At 28.3% G+C, this 15,044-nt stretch overlaps 1 protein-coding gene across 1 annotated transcript in view; it reads left to right on the forward strand.

The window, feature by feature from the left end:
* The window catches only part of LOC113371666 (neuropilin and tolloid-like protein 2), a 658,950-nt gene that overhangs the window by 169,951 nt on the left and 473,955 nt on the right, over window positions 1–15,044 (forward strand). Inside the window, exon 7 of the mRNA XM_026612314.1 lies at window positions 4,828–4,925. Within this exon, the coding sequence (XP_026468099.1) occupies window positions 4,828–4,925 (98 nt within the window). The remainder of the gene's footprint in view (window positions 1–4,827; window positions 4,926–15,044) is intronic.

Genomic DNA, 15,044 nt, shown 5'->3' on the forward strand with positions numbered 1-15,044 from the left:
TATTACTATCCATTCTTCGATAAATTTATAGAAAAATTTTCCAGTTTATTCTTCAAAACTAGTGGAATTATATAGTAAATAGTAATAGTGGAATTATCATTAGTAAATTATATTTTACATTGCATTATCTAATGATTGTTGAAGTTTTTCATCTTTTTCTATTTGTAGATTGATTTAATAAAACATGAATGATACCTGACTGTGTCTAAAATGCATGGCTTTTGACATATCGTTTGGAAGGAATACCTTCAAAATTGTTGATCTTCAAAATTGTAGTGAATCATTTTTCTGCTATACTTGTTCTAGTACCCGAACTGTCGATACATTTAATTGAATGCGAGCATTATAATCAATTTTCAAAATATTTTATTCCAGAGAACTTGTAATTATGTGCATTGGAATTTGTACAGGTGTGTATTCCGAAATTATATTATCAACCGAATCTTCTTATTTAAGTAGTGGTCTGTTATATCTGGGAATAAGTTATTCGACAAAATGCCCCCTTTGATCGATTCTAAATTTAGGTTTTGAATTTAAATAATTTAAATAAAATAATGATATAATCTAGAAAATGTTCTATAAATACTAATGAATATACAATTTTGAAACTAACACTGGCCCAATCCGTCACAGCCATTTTATCGTTTTACTTTGAATTGTTATATAGGAATATAAAATGGACATTTCTTCTTTATGAATTTGCTTGAACATATGTGCATTTTCAACATTAGTACATATTGTGATAAATTTCAATGTGTTTATTTTGATTTTCCGTTTTAGCAATCACCATGACTTCTATATAGAATGCTCGGGAAGTAATTGGGAAAAGGCCCGATCAATAACAGCATTAGTATCTGAACAACACAAGGAAAATTCTGTAAAAAAAATATTATTATGTAGGGTATGTTTAACTATTTTAATTTTTTCATTGCAATTTGGAATGCTGGAAAAACTTCTTTCTATGCATTAGAATGCCTTTTTGGATGATGAAATCATGTAATATAATGCAAGTTGGTACTGCTGATACTTTACATTCCTCTGTGATATTTGTTGCCTTCTGTAAACTGTGACATTTGTCAAACCCTAAAAATAGAAATGTCATGGACCATATAACTACAAAACTTGTTTTGTAGTATTGTAATAAAGAATTTCTACTATAAATAGATTGTACTGTATATATTTGTAATGATTACTTTCATGTCTAATTAAACTGTACTTATGTTGATGTCACATATCATAATGCAAACTTTACAAGCAATTTTCAAACAATTTTGTTCCCAACGATCTTGTATTTGTATGTACATATAATTGAAATTTTTATGAATATGATTTCCAAAATTACTATCTGTGTTATAATACAATTTTCTTATTCATATCGCTGTCTATCTTAACTCGCAATAAGTGATTAGACAAAAATCGTGTTCCATTCTATGAATTCCAAATTTAGGATTTTAGGATTCAATTTAAATAACCTAAATACAATAATAATATAATTCAGAAAATGTTTTGGTAACACATTCACATTATATCAATAAGTACAGCATAGCGTTTGAAATAAATAAAATGTGTCAAAAAAAATACATAAGGCAGTGAGCAAACAAATGGTCTCTTGAGAATTGAATAAAAACTTTATATAAAATCAAAATAAGCATTCTTATTAACATTTAAATATTTATCTTATATATAAAATTCTTCTGTAACTATGTATGAATGATTAATCCACCTAAACTATAATTCGGATTTTTGTGAATCTTCCTGAAGTTTGTTCGGGAAATTTTCTAGAATTTTTAGATCTATGGAAGTATAGTTAGATTGTAGAAATAAATGAAAAACATTACAAAAAAACGCTTATCATTGTTTGACCTTGAAAATATTTGAAGCTTAGTTTGACATTAAAAACAAATGAAGACTGTCATTTGCCAAACATTTTTATAAATTAGGAAATAAATTATGATTATAGATTAGGAGATTATAAATAAGGAAAATGTAATGTCTACATTATTATTGCCGAAAAGCAGCTGAGATGTGCCAAAAATTAAAATAATATAATAAAATAGAGTCAACATGCGTCTGACAAGTGATGCAGTTCTGCGCATGCGTCTCACGTTTGTGAAATGTCAGTTCAATGTAATTACATACCCTATATTAAAATTAAATTTGACAGATTATTGTTTTTAACTAAATGTTAAGAAAAAATTAAAAGCGTTGTTTGCTAATATCTTCAGAAATACACATTTTAACAAAAATAATGAAATGACCAAAATTATATAAATTAATATCTTAATAAATCACTGTTTTATAGTGTTCTAGGAACAATATTAAGCTAGATATAAAAATGGGGTTTTATAGTCCACAAAATAAGCTTTAAAATAGGTATTTCTGCATGTAAAATGAGTGAGCTATCATGCAAATAAAAGACGCATACAATGTTTTTTTTTCATTTGAATCAAAGAGTTTATGAGTGTCATTTCCACCAAAATTAAAAATAATCGTATTCCATCTAGAATTAACTTGGCTTAAGAGATCTTGATGGATTCTAGAAAATACCATAACTTTAGTACAAACGATTTTCAAAAAACTCATGATTTCATGAAAAAAATCCATTAAAAAACAACCAATTTCTCATTATTATATCTCTGAAATTCAGGGGTTTTTTCTGACTAATTATTGCTTTATATTATTTTGTTGTTACACGAATATTGATAGAGTTTTAATTGTTTAAAGAGTGCGCGGCAGTGAACCAGAATGTCTTTCAATCCTTTTAACACTTCGCCGTTTCAAAATAAGAGAAGTTACGGTAAAATTTATGATAGAGAAAGTTGTAGGTCATTTAATTACCATTAAAATAGTATATTACAAGTTCTGATAAGATCAGAATTAAAAGAGTTATAATCCAATTAATGCCGGAGGTAGTGAGGGAGTGCAAATTGTTTTCACTCCTGAACTTAAGATTAAGATTAGCCTATTTCCAAAATATCAAGCAAATTGGAGCATAGTAAAGAATTCGCAGAGCACACGCTTTTTTCCTCTCTATTTACTGCAATAATTTTGTTTATCGAAGGTTGAATAGAGCACATGTGAACAGGATTTGACAAATTAATTCACTTCAAATATGAACTTAAGTAATAATGTATATTATTCGTGAGAAAAATGTTATTCAGATATTAAAATTACTAAAAGCCAGTTAAAATATGATACGAAATTATAAAAATTATAGGCAACATTTTTGAAGCAATTATTTTGGGTAGAAACATTCAAGGTGATATTGTACCTATACCGCGAATGCTATATATTAATTCTTTCTGAATATGTTATACCTTTTAAAATACTTCAATTTCCAATACGTATATCTTATGCTATAAATCACAAAGGCAGACTATTTTTCGAGTGATAAATTTGGAAAATCAATGTTTTAGTCGTGAATAAACAAAAAATCATTCATTTATACATCCACATCTACAGGTATGACCAAAATTATTGGATAACCCTTGGTATTAAAATAAATTGAGCTATTGGAAACAAATTTGTTCTATTAATTGCAGTGTATAATTTTTAATATACAATTTTATTGAACATATTTTAATATTTGTTAAAGAGATAATTAAAGTGTAACTGTGGGAATTGAGAATCATAATTTTATTTGAAGCAGTTCTACATTTAACATCACTCATATTTGTGCAAATAGTAATTCGAAAAACAATAAATATTATTTTTAACTGAACGGTGTAAATATTAGTATAGCGCATTAAAAAAATGTAGATGTGGGTACAAGACAACGTCTGTCGGGTCATCTAGTATATATATATATTTTCAATAATAATTAAGTTTTAAAATCAAAAGAATAACAACACTATCTAACACTGAACATATTCTGTTTTAACTTGTCAAAACCATTTGACATATGAGTAGGCGAGGCGATTCATCTATCATAATGAATAATACTGTGTAGGAAGCCATTTTAAATCAAGTGCTGTTCACCAAAAATTTTCAAATTAAAAATGTAAAGTTTCTACGCGATTTTGAAATATTATCTTACCTTTCAGACAACCTCTGGATTGACACGAATTTTTCAAGACTAAGACTGGACAAATTGGTTTAGCCGTTTTCCAGTTTTACCAAATCATTTGATCGAGAGCTCCATTTTTATATCTAAGATATTGTCAGTCTATGAATAAATTCTAATATTGCTACTTACTCATTAAAACACCACGATTTGGTTTATAATACCCTCTTCCAATAATGACTGATTTTTTATACAATTGGAAACGTACGTATGCTTTTTTGATCAGGAAAATGAAATTACTTATAATCATATTTCCAGCAATAGATATTACCTACTGAAGTATTTGTCTTGCCTATAAAATCTTTTTTTTTTACTTATCTGCAATGTAGCAACGTATCTTAAACGACACGACATATTTAGATGTTTTTTTTAATATAATTATTTAAGAGATACAGACATTTTCATTCAATCTAGATTTCTATTATGATATAATCTCAAACGTTTAGTTTGACATTTTACAATCAAGGATATTGATATTTAATACAGATAAGCTCGTTTTGAATGATCACATCAATGGTAATTGAAGATTCAATCAATCTGTGGCGTAAGCATTTCCATCTTAATGACATTTCTTTTTACTGATATATACCGTAAACTTGCGTAATAAATTTCAAACATTTATATTAGATTTGATAGATTGAAAAGATTGAATATTTAATGTAAATAATGAATCAGTATATATCTTTCAATAAATACATGCACATATTGAATGCAAATTCTTATTAATTAATGTTTTCAATAGTAATCTATATACCTTGTTACAGATTCAACTACAATTTCTCAAATTTGAGTTGGTACGTCCAAACGACTGCGATGTCAATTTCGTAGATATTTATCCTGAACGCACTGATATACCACACCAGTAAGTAAGGTAGAATTGTAAATTTTATTTATCAATACTGATGTATTATATATATATTATAGATATATATATATATATATATATATATATATATATATATATATATATATATATATATGTATATATATATGCATAGCTGGGCATTAACTCGTTAATCCGTTAATCGTTAATTAACGAAGTTAACATTTTGATTAACGGATTAACTTTTAAGTTAACTTTTAAAAATGTTAACGGACACGTTAACTTCCGTTAAAATGCGAGAAGTCCGTTAATCGTTAATCCAATGCCTACTATTTACCGCACGGCACAGCTTTAGCCAATGCCTTATTAAACGGCATAGAGAAAAGATTTGGACTACTCCTGAATGATGAACAGTGCCAACTTGCTGCGGCATTTCACCCAAAGTTTCGGTTAATGTGGCTGGAAACGTATGACAGCAGTAGAGAGGATGCAGTAAGAAAATGCACGGAAAAAAGGTAGAAGACGCCTTATGGCAAGAAGCAGCGAAAAATTCTAAGGACAGAGATAGTTTAAGTGGCGGAGGGAGCAATGCGAGTAACAACGATGATGACGAGAAGGAAGACTTTTTCAATTCTGTCACTTAGTCTATAGAAAAACCAAAGAGCTACAAACTCTTTAAAAAATAAAGCGCAAATTCTCGTTAAAATGTGGCTGGATATGAAATCAAAAGACTCGTTCAACGATGCTGCATTCCTTGGGTAACAGATATTCATAAATCTATTTATTAAATACAATACTGCTATACCCTCAAGCGCTGCAGTTGAACGTTTGTTTTCCACGGGTAAAGACATTTTGACACCAAAACGAGCCTCGCTTTCAGACGAGAACTTCAACATGTTAATGTTCATGAAGAGAAATATGCACCTAATACCCGACGCTTAACCCGTCGCGCGTTTCCTATTTTTCGCAAAAACTAGCTGTAAATGGAATTCTGTCTTAAGGCAATTAAGGCATCGTTCCTTAAGGCAAATTGCTGGTACTTTCCGTACCTAAAATTATTATTTTTTAAAAAACGATTAACATTTTTGAAAAAAATTTACTTCGAAAAAATAAGATTTTTGGACAAAACTATTGGACAAAAAATTAATTTTTTTTGAAAAAAAAATGTTTTCTTTATTTTGACATATTTTGGAAGATCTGAACTTTTTTTCAAAGCAATTTTACTGCTTTAGGACTGCATAGAGACAAAATATAAAGCGCGTAAGCGCCGCGTCGCTGTCTAAAGGATAAACATTGGTACGGAACCCATAGGAATGTAAATAAAATTTATACTTATTGTTAAAATCTTTATAAAATATCTGATAATTTGATGTGCATATGTCTAATGATCATTTTGACCTCCAAATGGCATTTTTTTTTACTTTTTTCATTAGATCTCCGAAACCGCTAGACCTGTCTTCATGAAAAATTGATCAGTTCTTCATAATTGTTAATACAAGTAAAATGTTTTTTGAATTATTAAAATCGGACGCTCCGTTCTCTTAAAAACTGAGTTACCGTTTTTGGCTCAATTTTGCCCCATATCTTCGGAACGGCTAGACCTGCCTTTGCCAAAAACTAATCAGCACGTCTTCTTATCAATACGAATCGAATGTTTTTTTAATTATTCAAATCAGTTGATCCGTGTTCCCGAAATCGTCGACGAAAATTTGTATCCGAATACACATACACACACACACATACATCCATTTTTTCTAAGGTATGCCAAAATATTCAGAAACCTTTGAAACGTCGAGAAATGCAAAAAATTTTATTTTCGATTTTTTTGCGATTACTATAACTTGCCCTACGGGAAGTTAAAAAAAACTCTTTCCCTTTATTTAGAAAAAAATTCTTGTAAAAACAATATGCAATCATAAAAACGGAAATTTGACCAATAGCGTTATTATCACGGTGTGTGCATAAAGCGCGTCACGCTATTTTCCTTATACACACGGAAGAGTGCATAAAACGCGCGAGGGGTTAAATTACACATTTGAATTATACAAGTATTTTGTTTTATTCATAACCTGTTAACTTCCAGAACCTAAACTAATAAGTTTTTTAAGTTCACTAACGCAACGATATAAAAATGTAATTTTACACATATTAACGGATCAACGATTAACGTTAACTTGCGTTAATTCTTCCGAAATGTAACGCTTTAACGTTTAACGAAGTTAACTTTTTTTGTAGCGGATTAACGATTAACGAAGTTAACTATTTGATTAACGGTGCCCAGCTATGTATATATGTGTATACATATATATATATATATATATATATATATATATATATATATGATTGTTTCTTTTCCGAACAGTAAATCCAATAATAAAAAACAATTTGATTTTTGTAGATGTTTAATAACGACGTTTCGGAACTAGGTACGTTCCATCATCAGGTTTATTCTGTCAAATACAATGTTTTTTAAAAATATTGATTAACATTAATTAATGATGGTCAATACAGATTAATTAGAAAAAAAAAATTTATAAAGGAATGGATTATGTACCGGGGTAAAGAGTAATAAGAATTAACTAAAAAAGGTTTTATATAAAATTGAGAAGCAAAAATTATTTACCTGTAATAATTTATATATCCATATCACTAATATTTTTCTGTTAAAAACACTCGATTTTTTGGAGGATATTCTTGGCAAAAATGATTTTTTATGGCTCTTGTATTGGTAATTTACGAAAAAGAGGAAATATTGCTTTAGTAAATGTTGAGAAATATTATGTATATATATAAATATATATATATATATATATATATATATACATGTACATGTATATGCACACCTACATACTCATACATACATATGAACATTGAGAAATTAATATAAACTAGGAAAAAATGACAGAAATTGGAAAAAGAACTATAGATACAAGTATTATAATTATAAAAACAATAACAATTATAACTAAACAGATAGACAAACATAAGAAATGATAAGTAAAAAGAAATATTTATTTATTTATTTATTTATTTATTATACGCCAATCGGCTATATACAGTTAATTATATAGTAATGTAACATAATAATGTTAAACTATGTTATTTTTACAAACACACATACGGGCACCTATACATACACTTGTACATACATACGTCCGCACATGCACTTATATGTAGACTCAAACACACTAGTAATGCTAACAAATTCTAATAAGTATTATTTATTTTGACAATGTTGATAAATGTATTATGTGATGAATTAAAAAAGTTTAGGTTTGAGCACTGTTCATTGACCGCCATTGCTACTCTGTTCATTGGACCGTTCAATATATAGTTTTTCGGCGTTTTTGAAGTCTGCACAATACGGTTTGTTCTTAATCCTTGTCTCGGGCATATCAAATTATTTTTTTCTAGAATCTCAGGAGAATCAATTGAGCCATTTACTGTCTTATGAAAAAAATAAGATCAGTAATTTGCTGTCGTTTGGTTAGGTTATTGTCCTCGCATTTCAGTAAAAATGTTTTGCTTTCATGTGTACTAATTCTTTTCGATTGCGCAAAGTGCTTAAGGTATTTTTCAAATTTCCTTTGCACTCTATTAAGTTTGTTGCTTGATAATTCAGTGTGAGGTGTCCAAATATTTACAAACATACAAAAGCGTAATACTTATACATAAATATGCATATAAATAGTACATATATATACAACTAGATGACTCGACAGACATTGTTCTGTACCCACGTCTACAATTTTTTTTATTATAATATACTAATATTTACCGTTTATCTAAAAATAATATTTTTTTAAACTACTCTTCACGCCAAAATGCATATACATTTATAATATGAGCGATGTTAAATGTTTGAAATAAATTCATGTTTTTTATTGATGTTATGCCCGATTATAAGACTTTGTTAATACGTCAACATCAAATTCAAAATCTTACAAAATAAATATATATATATATATATATATATATATATATATATATATATATATATATATAATATATATAATATATATATATATATATATATATATATATATATATATATATATATATATTTATTTTGTAAGATTTTGAATTTGATGTTGACGTATTAACAAAGTCTTATAATCGGGCATAACATCAATAAAAAACATGAATTTATTTCAAACATTTATTCTAAATCCATACGTTTCGGCTATAATCCTAGCCTTCATTCAGTGGAAACTAAAAATAAAATTAAAACTAAAACAATTGAATTAGAGTGAAAAAAAAATAAAATAGTAAATAGTACTTACAGTTAGTTAATCTTAGTGTTAAATTGGAAACTTTTAATAATCCATGGTATCAAGATATGGTAATGCACTACACTATGTATTATAAACATTAAACTTGTAAATACACAATACTTTCAAAAAATACTAATTTAAAAAATCACAATTGGATAGTGTGTTGTTCGTAGACTGGTTGAACATATAATGGAGAAAGGAATTTTAAAAAATATTTTTTACCAAGATTCTACACATGTGTGGAACAAATTGCGAATACTTTGCGCGTCGTTTTTATTGTTTTGTGTGTTAAGTTCATTCCGTTTATTTATTGTTTTTTGCGGAAATAAGATCCTTTCATATTTCTTCGTTTCAATAAATTTTGTTCGAATTGTAGTACAGTCGGGTTAGAAAAGTCCATATTGTGTTTTAAAGTATTAATATGCTCTGATATCACAGTTTTAATTTGTTTCGGATTTTTTGAATTATTTTTATGTTGTTGTAAGCGTTTAACTAAGTTCTGGCTTGTTTCTCCTATGTAAATTAAATTACAATCTTGACAATTAATTTGATAGACGAGATTTCTAAGTCGTTCGACATTGAAAGGGGTTTTTGTTTTGGTAAAAATAGTACTAGTCGTTGTACTAGAATTGTTTACAAGTCGAAGTCCAGATTTATAGAAAAGTTTTTTTCAAGGAACATACAATTCTTTAATGTATGGCAAACATATCACACCAGAAAGAGTTTCTGTGTCACGTAAATCGTTTTGTACTGTGGAATTGTTCATTTTATTCAAAAGGTATGTTCGTCTGTTACTGGTTACGGAGTTTATAAGTTTTAAGAAATAGGAGTTATCTGTTAGAATTTTCGTTATTAAATTGATGTTGTTGTCCCAAAATGTTTTGTCCGATAGAAGTATTGCGTGGTCAGTTAGATTTATTATAGTAACTATTTTCATTTTGAGTTAGTTGGTTTTGGTACCAATTTGTTATTAGTTTGTTATCCGTAGTACTTAAGAAACTTATAGAGTTCATTGTCTCCAATTCTACTGTAAATTTTAATTTTTTATTGACGTTATTAAATTGATCAATTATCATAGTGACATCATCACTAGGAATACAAGTGATAATGTCATCTATATAACGGTAATAAAAATATGTTCATTGTAATTTTTAAAAATTGTATTTTCAAGAAGTTGTAAAGATATTTCTGCTAGAGATGGACTTGCGGAGGACCCCATTTGCGCCCCTAAAAATTGATAATAGAAAGAGCCATTGAATTCAAAATAAGTATTAGAGCCAGTGCAAAGATAAAAGGGTTAACGGAGAAATTTCATCCCATCGGGTTGTTATAGCATCTAAAATAAGGTCTAGGGGTACATTAGTAAAAAGTGAGACTACGTCTAAGCTAATTAGTTTGTAGTTGTCTGGTATATAATTTATCTTGTGTTTTAAGTCAGTAACGAGTTCATAAAAAAAATTTATGTAGTGTGGTGCTTGTTTTGTTATTGTAGTTACAATGTTACTTATGTATTTCGAGAGTTTATATAGAGGGGTATTAATGTCTGAAACTATTGGTCTAAAAGGTAAATTATTTTTGTGGATTTTGGGAAGGCCATAATGTCTGGGGAAATATGCGTGTAAATGTTTAATGTTTATAATACATAGTGTAGTGCATTACCATATCTTGATGCCATGGATTATTGAAAGTTTCCAATTTATCACTAAGATTAACTAACTGTAAGTACTATTTACTATTTTATTTTTTCTTTTCACTCCAATTCAATTGTTTTAGTTTTAATTTTATTTTTAGTTTCCACTGAATGAAGGCTAGGATTATAGCCGAAACGTAAGGATTTAGAATAAATTTTTGAAAGAAATTCATGTTTTTATTGATTATTAGACTTTGTCAATGTATATATATATATATATATATATATATATATATATATATATATATATTGTTAGGGCTATCCACCCCTTTGTAATAATTATGAATAATATTATAAATTACTATATAACGGCCAGAATATGAACGACGCAATTAGTATTGCTCATAGTTACATTGTAAGCTTGCAGTAACCTTGCAAGTGTTGATAAGATTCCTTTTGAAACCACAAACTGTGTCGTACGACCAAGTAAAGCGTAGTTTCTGACTCACATATATCGTACATTCTAGAAAAGGAATGCGTCATACCGATAAGGAGTATTTAAGGTTCTGGATGATGCAATAAACAGTCAGTTTGAGTCAGTATGAGTATGGGTCAAGATCAGTATGGGTTAAGATCAATATAGTTCAGTTGTAATCCAGTTATAATAAAATTCAGTCATTTTGAGTAATATAAAGTAATCAATGGAGTTATATTTAAGTTCAGTGTTCAAATTATATGAAAAGTGTACAAGAATCATGAAATAAACGTAAACATCAAAAGTCTTCATCTGTTTTACTGATTCCATTTCACATTCTGGTACCAGCTTGATACTTAGCAGCAGGAAGAACCTACATTTTGTTGGCTCCGTCGCTGGATGGGGCACAACATATTTAATTTGGTGGCAGTGTGGGATTCTGCGAATTTTTTTTTTTTTTTAAAAAATGCTAAATTATTTACCATAACATGTCTTGAACATAGAATTATTGCATATTTGGAAACCGGATATTTGAGAAAATACGCCGAAATATAGCAATAATTAGATTCAAGAAAAGGTAAAAAGCTTTACCGAAGTGGAAATATTATTGAAATTACAAAGTGAAGACTCCAAGAATCAAGAAGTAAGAAAAGAGAAAAATCGTAACAAAAAGAAACAAGAAAATCAAATTAATAATCAAGAAACAAAGAAGAGAAAGAAGATAATATAAATCAAGAAAGAAAAACCAAGAAGTTCAAAGTGTTATATTTACAAGTGAAAAATCAAAGGTGAAAAATAAAATACAAAGTGTTATGAAAAAGTGATAAAATCATTGTTCAAGGTTACAAAAGTTTAAGTGATTGTGAATTCGAGTGAACCAAAAGGATATTAAATTAAGAAAGGAATACAACTCATTGTCAGTAAGCTTATTTTTAACATATTTTTGTAAATTTTTGCGCTTCTGTTTTAGTAGTTTTTCATACTTTTCAAAAATGAATGAACCAGTAGATATATCGCGCGAAGGTAAATTAAATATTCAAACTGCTATCGCTTTAATTCCGAATTTCAATGGGGAACCTTCAATGCTTCCTTCATTTATTACTGCTTGCGATGCATTGTCGGTGGATTTGAGTCCATCAGAAGCGGAAAAATTGCTTACAGTTTTAAAATTGAAATTAGACCCACAAATTTTTGCAAAGATTCAATTTATTAATTTTGAAACGTGGGAAGATTTAAAATGTTATTTAGTTAAAGAATATGTTGTTAAACGACCAATTGCTAGTTTATTAATTGAATTAAATAATTTAAAACGAAAATACAACGAAACAGTAAGAAGTTTTGGAGACAGAATTGAAGAAATTTTGCGACAAATTCATTATTCAAACACAATTAGAGTAGGACATGACTATGCAACAACAACACAAGTGACATTCGAACAAGTAGGTGTAAAAGTTTTTGAAAATGGCTTAACAGAACCATTAAAAACTTTAGTAAAATGCTGTCGATTTTCTGATATTAAAGATGCTATTGACTTCGCTTTGCAAGAAGAAGCTAGTCAAAATTCGTCAAATATCAGAAATAATCAAAATAATAATATAATATGCTACATTTGCAAAAAACGTGGTCATATTGCTCCACAATGTTTCTCAAATAAAAAGAATAACGTTAATTCAAATAATAATAACCAAAAATTTTGCAATTATTGTAAAAAACCAGGTCATTTAATTTTTGAATGCAGAAATCCAAATCGAAGAAATTTCAATACAAATCGAAATAATTTTAACATGTCAAAAACTTTTATTACCCCTACCAACGAACACAGACAAGAGTGCAACTATTCGCACACACATGCAGAAAATGCAACAAACGCACATACCCAGTGTATGTCAAACTGTGACGAAAACCAACAATCCACAAATTCCCAAACCCAAGACCCAAAACCAACAACACCAGACAACGAAAGTATTACAGTACGTGAACTAAATGCACAATTTTCCAATTCATTTTCAATAAATAGAACTGGCGAAAATAAAATAAATTTCAAAAACAAAAATATTTCGTTACAAATTGAAAACAATACTTTTTGCACAAAACCAAACAATGAACAAGACCCAAGAAACGACAAACAGCAATTAAAAGACAAAGATGAAACCAAAGAAAGACATGACAAAAACGTTCTAAATTTAACGACATCAAATAACGAAATACAACAGAAAAACAAAATTTTAAACGACCCACGAATTGCACAAAAGCACGAAATGTACCCAAGAAACAGAAAAACAGACAAAGATTTTACGAACAAAAATTCAGAAGTACAAACAAACAAAGTAATCAAAAAAGTTGAGAAACCAGAGGTAGTTACAGTCACAACTACTACCAAACATCCTTATCAGCAAACAAAATCAAAGAAGTCCTACGACAACAACGTAAAACCACAACGAACATTTAAAATCGACGATTTAGAATTATTAACGGACAAAAACCCTTACGCAAGTAAATCCAAAAAACTGATGCCTCTATTTAAAGATGCATACAGAGTTTTTGAGACAAATGGTACAGGACGGATCATACCGATCAACGACAAAGGACATGCCAACTGTTAACGATTTTTTTTGCGAATTGAAATTTACAAAACCAAAAATTAAATAAAAATATTCCAATTGTCAAAATAGACAACAAGTTAAGTTACAACAAGGAAAAAAATGAATTATATGTTAGAAAGAGATAAAAGACAAATGAATTATAATAAAATTGTCACAACCAAAGATTCTCAAACTTTTTTCACAAATATTAAAATTTATAATGTAAATGAAATCAAAGTTTTTTTTTAAGAAAAAAAGAACATTGTTATATTATAAGTCATGATAATTATTGTAAAACTGTTCACATTATTATTAATCAATGAAATGTCATATTTTGAAATATTATAAAGATGTTATATAACTCAACTGTAATCATGAAATTTTGAAAAATTTTACTATTGAAATAAAATTATGCTTAATTGTAAATTCATGATATTGTTCTACAATGAATACAATTTTTGAATTTTTTTTTTTTTAATTAACATTTTTTTTAAATTTTTCGAAATTTCATGAAGAAGAAAAAGAATGTATTTGAAATATTATATGAACTTTAACATTATATTAATTATATCCAAACAAATAATTATAAGAAATCTATACAATGTAATAGCATGAGCAAACATTTTTTTTGAAGCACCCGAAATGCTTTCTTTTTTTTTATGAACGCACGAGGGCGCGCGTTTTTTCGGCGGGTGAGGTGTTAGGGCTATCCACCCCTTTGTAATAATTATGAATAATATTATAAATTACTATATAACGGCCAGAATATGAACGACGCAATTAGTATTGCTCATAGTTACATTGTAAGCTTGCAGTAACCTTGCAAGTGTTGATAAAATTCCTTTTGAAACCACAAACTGTGTCGTACGACCAAGTAAAGCGTAGTTTCTGACTCACATATATCGTACATTCTAGAAAAGGAATGCGTCATACCGATAAGGAGTATTTAAGGTTCTGGATGATGCAATAAACAGTCAGTTTGAGTCAGTATGAGTATGGGTCAAGATCAGTATGGGTTAAGATCAATATAGTTCAGTTGTAATCCAGTTATAATAAAATTCAGTCATTTTGAGTAATATAAAGTAATCAATGGAGTTATATTTAAGTTCAGTGTTCAAATTATATGAAAAGTGTACAAGAATCATGAAATAAACGTAAACATCAAAAGTCTTCATCTGTTTTACTGATTCCATTTCA

Source organism: Ctenocephalides felis, unplaced genomic scaffold (genome assembly GCF_003426905.1).
Source record: "Ctenocephalides felis isolate EL2017-DRISC unplaced genomic scaffold, ASM342690v1 CF-g0.4_SCAFFOLD_01492, whole genome shotgun sequence".
Classification (NCBI taxonomy): Eukaryota; Metazoa; Arthropoda; class Insecta; order Siphonaptera; family Pulicidae; genus Ctenocephalides; species Ctenocephalides felis.